Here is a 6,245-nt window from a genome sequence, read left to right on the forward strand (position 1 = left end):
GCCTATTTGAATAATATATTCCAAGATCTCCTCTCATTTTGAGTAGAAGCTGCCAGATTTTGAGATCCTGGCTGAGGATCCTTAGAACTTGAACTATTTTTTTATGCTTACATGTTTTTCTTTTCTGAATTCTGACTATGTAATTCTTAGCACTTTTCCTTTTGGTGTTTTTTTTTTCCCCCATGATGTGATCCATGGATTTTTTATATTTTTACTTTATTCTCTTGTTCTAACATATCTGGACAATTTCCACTCATTATTTATCAAAATATGTTCTTGATTTTATTATAAGGGCTTTTAGGGTGTCCAATGATTCTTAAATTATCTCTCCTTCACTTGTTCAGGTCAGTTGTATTTTATATCAATATCTTACATTTTCTTTTATTTTCAACCTTTTGATTTTGTTCTGACATTTCTTGCCTTCCAATGGGATCATTGATTTCTGTTTGGTCTATTCTAGTTTTCAGAGATTCCATTTCTGGAGTAAGGTTTACCATTTTCTCTTCTAAACTACTTATCCTTTCAATTCTTTCACCTAGAGATTTTATCTCATCTTTATCTCTGTCTTCCTTTCTTCCAGGTATTCAGGTAACCCTTGTGGAAAATCCATTTTTCCCATTGTTGTTATGTGACTAGATTTTTAAAAAAATTAATGCTTGGTGTTTTCTTTGGTTTACTCATCTTTCCAACTTCAGTTCCTGAACTGGGGCTTTGTGCCAGGAAGCTAGGCTCCACTTCTTCCTGTACTTTTGAGTGAGGATGCTGATCCTGTTTGGTCTTATTCTGGGTCCCATTGGTTTTTGGGTTGACCTGCTCCTGCTGCTGTTAGGCACCTTTGTATCTTTGAGGTGCTAGACATTCAGGGCTCTGTCTAGTGTCTCAGGACAGAATGTTTAGGGATCTATTTGGCCCTTGGGCTCCAGGTTGGAGTACTGTAGCACTGTGCTTATTTGTACAGTGCTGGTATCAGTCCACTGCTGCTCTGTGGGGCTTCTACCCTAGGGATTTATGATCAGCCTGGGGATTTCCCAGTGAGCCCTCCACTCTTGCTGCCTCTGAATAGTCTTGCAGATTACAAGTCTCATCTATGGTCTGGCTGGTTCTCCCTTTGTAGGAAGGAACTCTTCTCTCACTACCAGTGGCTTTCTGGATCACTTTTTTATTGTGAGGCAATCGGGGTTAAGTGACTTGCCCAGGGTCACACAGCTAGTAAGTGTCCAGTGTTTGAGGCCAGATTTGAACTCAGGTCCTCCTGACTCCAAGACTGGAGCCTGTCTACTGCATCACCTAGCTACCCCTGGATCACTTTTTGTGAAGTTCTAATATGGGTTTTATTCACACACACACACACATATGTATATATGTATATTTTTTTACTTTAGTTTTTAAAATTAGATTTCTTGATCTTAATTTGATCCAGTAGGAACTTCAGGTTTTAAAGTAGGTGCTGGCAAAATGGGCAAACTGCATTCTGTTTAAGCAACCATTTTGGCAGGGATTGAACTTTCAGTCTGCATACTCATACTTTCCTCCACATACTCTACAGTCAGGTCAAATTGGCTTATTTGCCATTCCTCACACATATTGTCCCATCTTTGTCTTTATGTCTTTGCACTGATTATCCCAATGCCTTAAAGGCTCTCTCTCTTTACTTTAGCTCCTTAGAATCTCTGGATTCCTTCAAGATTCATTTTAAACATCACCTTCTGCAGGGATCCTTTCCTGATCCTCCTCCCGCTACCCACCATCCACTTGTCCTTTCCCTCTAAAGTGTTTTTCCTTCCTTCCTTCCTGTGTGTCTGTCTTTCTTTCTTTCTGTCTCTGTCCCTCTCTCTCTCTCTCTCTACACACACACACACACACACACACCCCCAACATAAACATATATGATGTCTTCCCAATTAGAATGGAAGCTCCTTGAGGAAAGGGACTTTTTCTTTTTTGCTTTTTTCTTTGTATCCCCAGATGTAATCATAGTGCCATTTAATGCATACTTGTTCATTGATAGATACCTAAGGTCCCTACCAGTTACACATTCTATAATTTTTATTTATTTTGAATCTGATTCTTATTTGAAAAAAAATCAAGGTGGGGTTGGGTTACATGGTTGCTAAGGTCTCTTCTAGCTTGAATGTTCTCTGATTCTGAAGTGAAACAACTACACCCTTAGGAATATCCCCTGCTCAATATGACACCTCTTCTTTTTTTTTTTTTTTTGTTATGACCATCTGGAGCTGCGGGATAGGGCTGTTTTCTTTATTTGTTGTGAGTCCCAACCTGCCTAGCTGTAGGAATGCTAATTTCCCAAGCTTCAAGGTAGAAACATTTACTAGCTATTGACCTATCAATATCCCTTCCCTACCATTTTATTTCTCCCCATCTCCCCCACCCCAGCATTCTAACAGAAATGGCGGAATCTATGTACTGTTCATTTTTAAGTGACGCACTTTTTTTTCAAGCTCCAATTGTCAAGGTTAACCTAATCTTATAATACTGATTTATAGCTATATTGGCAGTAGCCAGGCAAGCCATATATCCTGAAACCATAACTTAGCAATGCTCTTTTTAATATCCTCAGCTTGTTTTGGCTTTGCATTCACTGGTAATTCTATTTTTATTTGCAAAAATAGCTATATCTAGCCCTCTCTCCACACTGGCGTCTATACCTATAGGTACTGTGTGAGAGATGAGTGAGGAGAAAAAAAACATTGATAATTGCTTAAAAACTGCTTGCATTGTTAAACTGTTTTAGAAGGCATTAAGAGGTTTTATGAGAGCTTGATTTGCAAACCTGGCCCCAGGAAGCCAACATAACCAACAGCCAATGTTTTCCCAGAAACAGTTTGTCTCCTTCGATAAATCCTAGCTACTGTTGCCAGATTCATTTTCTGAAGATCACCTCTTTCCCTTGCTCAACACTCTTTCCAGGCTTTCTATTGCCTACTAAATAAAGTCTGCCTTCATTAGCCTGGCAATCAAAGTCCCCCACAATATAGATGGAGCTTGCTTTTTCAGTTTTATCTCTTAAGAACATATCAGAGAAAACACGATTGAAAAAAGGCATTATCTTAGGCACATGGAGAGATTGATAACTACTGGATTCATTTTCAGAGTGTTTTACTTGTATTTATCCATGAAGTGTAAAAAGATGCAGAAGAAGATTTCTATATTTGATGGATGTCCTATGGAGGAATATTGAAAGAATATGGACCAAAATTGCACAGGATGAGAGGCATGGATAAGCTATAGGAATACTCACATTCATGAGATTGTAGATCTGTTGAAGGATTCCCACTCATGCACTCTACGCTGCAGTCAAAGAAGGATTATTCCCTCTTGTGCAAATATATCCCCACATTTTTCCAACTTTGTGCCTTTGCCTACCCACAATTCCCTCAAACTGAAAGGCCAACCACTACCATCCTACCAGTCAAAAGCCTAGCAATGTCCCAAGGCCTAGCTCCAATACTACTTCCTTAGTTGAAATCATTACTGGTATCTCCCATTCACCCACATACACCCCACCAAAGTAGATATAATCCCTTTGCTGAATTCCCATACTTACCAGTCAGTCAATCCTTCTTGAATGAAGTGGAAAATAGTCACAGGACTAAAAGGAACCAGGTACACACCATCATCTTCTCATCTTGTGTCAATTAGAAATAGATGCATAGCACATTAAGACCGAAGAGAAGCTCCTCCAGCTATGGGGTGAACAAATAAATTAGGGCTAAGTACTGTCATCTAGGGATTTGGGAGCCTAGACCTCCATGATGTTGGTTGCTAAGATGCATCCTCCTCCTTCCAGCAGCTAAAGTCACTTGGGGCAGAGCTCTAGACTAGATTTGGGGGGATGAGGCAGTTGCCATATAAAATAGGAGGCACAGAGTGACTAGGTACTGATGTGTAGTATTATTGGATGGGGTCAGACATTTAGGCTCTGATCGGGATTCAGGGGCTCAGAGCCTTGAGGCACCAGGAAGCAGGGGGACCATAGCAGAAATTGGGACCAAACTAGAAATTCCGGGGTTTTGCCTACAACCAGTTCAGGACTGCAAGCTCTGGAGTATTAGAGAAAACTGTTAAATTTAAACTGGGAGAATAGCAATATTTAAAGAGAAAGTGAAAATTTTGGAAGTAGAAAGTATAAAATAAGCTGTGTTAACAGCATGGATGCTATATGGCCGTGGTCTCCAAAGAATTAAAGTTGAAGGTCAACCAAAGGGAGATGGAGAAGCATGTTTTGGATGTGAGCAAACTGTATCACATCACCAATGAAGAATCATGCAAGAGAAACAGTGTGAAGAATATCGGCAGGGGATTAATTGTATTGCTGGAAAAGAAACTGGGCTGGCCTTGTGGCAAGAGTGAATGTACTTTTCCTGGTAGGAGATTTAGGGGAAAGCCTTCAGCATCTTGGGTGGTGTCCCCTGTACAGCACTCCCGGTAATACATGGACAAAAATCATGCAAGATGAGAAGGGTGATGAGAAGAGGTCATATGGTGAGGGGAGTACCCACATGAATGAGATCACAGATTCCTCCATGAGAAGCGACACTTTTGAATGAAAAGGAAGATGTTTGAAAAATATAAATCCTTACTCCAAAGGAGAATTTTCTTTCAAAATTTTGTTGAATCTTGGCTCTGATACTTACTTCCCACTTGGTGTATAGTGAGTTTCTGTACCTCTCTAGGGCAGCTTCCTCATTTGTAAAATGAGGAGGTTTAATTATATCTCTGAGCAGAGCTATAACTAGGAATTCTGGAATTCAATGGTGCCTGAATAGATAATCCATCCCTGTAGAGGACAGAAATATTGGCAAGAAACTAGCAATACAGTTGATCCCTGATTCACTAAACCTCAGAAAGAGGTGGGAGAAAGGGAGACAGTAGACCCTGGTGAGAGATGACAGCACTCATACATGGCAGATAGAGGATCTGGAAGTGTTGAGGCAGTCCAGAGAATTTCTACAGGAAGGAACGACCCACCCCCATGTTGGCAACCTGAGGAAAAGCCCCAATTGCCCCAGTCTAGCTTCAGTTTTGACTTGAAAGTTCCTTTCCACTCTATATTCTATGATCTTATAATCATGAGAACTTTTATAAATTTATGGGAAATATTAAAGATATACACTGATGACTTGATCTTTGGCAGTAGAAACTTGAAAATCACCCAGTGTGAGTCTAGATTTTTATAAGTTTATATTTCCATTTCTTTCCTCCAGATCATAGATGAAGAAGAAACACAATTCATGAGTAACTGCCCTGTGGCTGTCACAGAAAGCACGCCACGGAGGAGGACACGGATTCAAGTTTTCTGGACGGCTCCACCTGCTGGTACAGGCTGTGTGATTCTAAAGTAAGTTAAGATTGATATCCTTGCAGAAACATGACTCAGCTTCCGGTAGCTCACTGACAACCCACGCTGCAGAGGGAACATAGAAAAAGGCTTGAAAGTGCTCCTTAGGCAGATGCACTATGAAATGCCAATGAGCTTTGGTCTGTGTCTCTGGTTACCATTACCATGATTACCTATTTGCCCCCACAGGGGAAGACATAGATAGGAGGTGGAACTCCTCCCCAGTGGCAAACTCTTGATGTGGGAGAAGTTTGGCTTTGGTGTCTTCCCTTTTTTGGGTCTTTTCTGTCTCTTCTCAGAACTTCCTTTCTCCCATGCTAAAAGACTACATCCCTCTTCCTTGATTCTATTCCTGGATCCTAAAACCATGGTTTGGCAGGTACAAAGCTCCCTGAAATCCAGGATGTGTATTTTTCATGTGGGTTAATTTATTCAACGAACATTTATTAAAGACTTACTATGCATATAACTTTGCTAGGCTCTGGAGAAAATATAAAGTTTAGGTAGGAAGACACTGTCCCTGTCCTCATGAATCTTACAGTATACAGAGGGATAAGATGCACAGATAACTGTATTTTATGATGTGATAAATGTATTAGAGAAGCTAAAATACAAAGTACAAAGTTATGTCTGAGGGTAACTGTCTTCACAGATAAAGGGGATCTGGGAAGGTTCCAAGAATGTAGCAGCATTTTAGTTGAATAGGAAATAAACATCTGAAGGGCAGAGAGGCCATTATAAAAGCCTGATGGTTGGTGGAAAGGGATATACAGTTAGGAAAGATCAGGTTTAAAATTCACCTCTAAGAATTGCTAGTAGCTTGGCTATAACCTCTCTGTGCCTCAGTCTTCTCATTTCTCAAATGGGATGGGGGAAATAATAGTAG

At 40.2% G+C, this 6,245-nt stretch overlaps 1 protein-coding gene across 1 annotated transcript in view; it reads left to right on the forward strand.

Moving 5' to 3' along the window:
- Window positions 1-6,245, forward strand: part of LOC114023659 (spondin-1-like) — a 369,204-nt gene that overhangs the window by 91,462 nt on the left and 271,497 nt on the right. The window contains exon 3 of the mRNA XM_027836417.1: window positions 5,226-5,359. Within this exon, the coding sequence (XP_027692218.1) occupies window positions 5,226-5,359 (134 nt within the window). The remainder of the gene's footprint in view (window positions 1-5,225; window positions 5,360-6,245) is intronic.

This window comes from Vombatus ursinus, unplaced genomic scaffold (assembly GCF_900497805.2).
Source record: "Vombatus ursinus unplaced genomic scaffold, bare-nosed wombat genome assembly UNPS02014818.1, whole genome shotgun sequence".
In the NCBI taxonomy this organism is placed as follows: Eukaryota; Metazoa; Chordata; class Mammalia; order Diprotodontia; family Vombatidae; genus Vombatus; species Vombatus ursinus.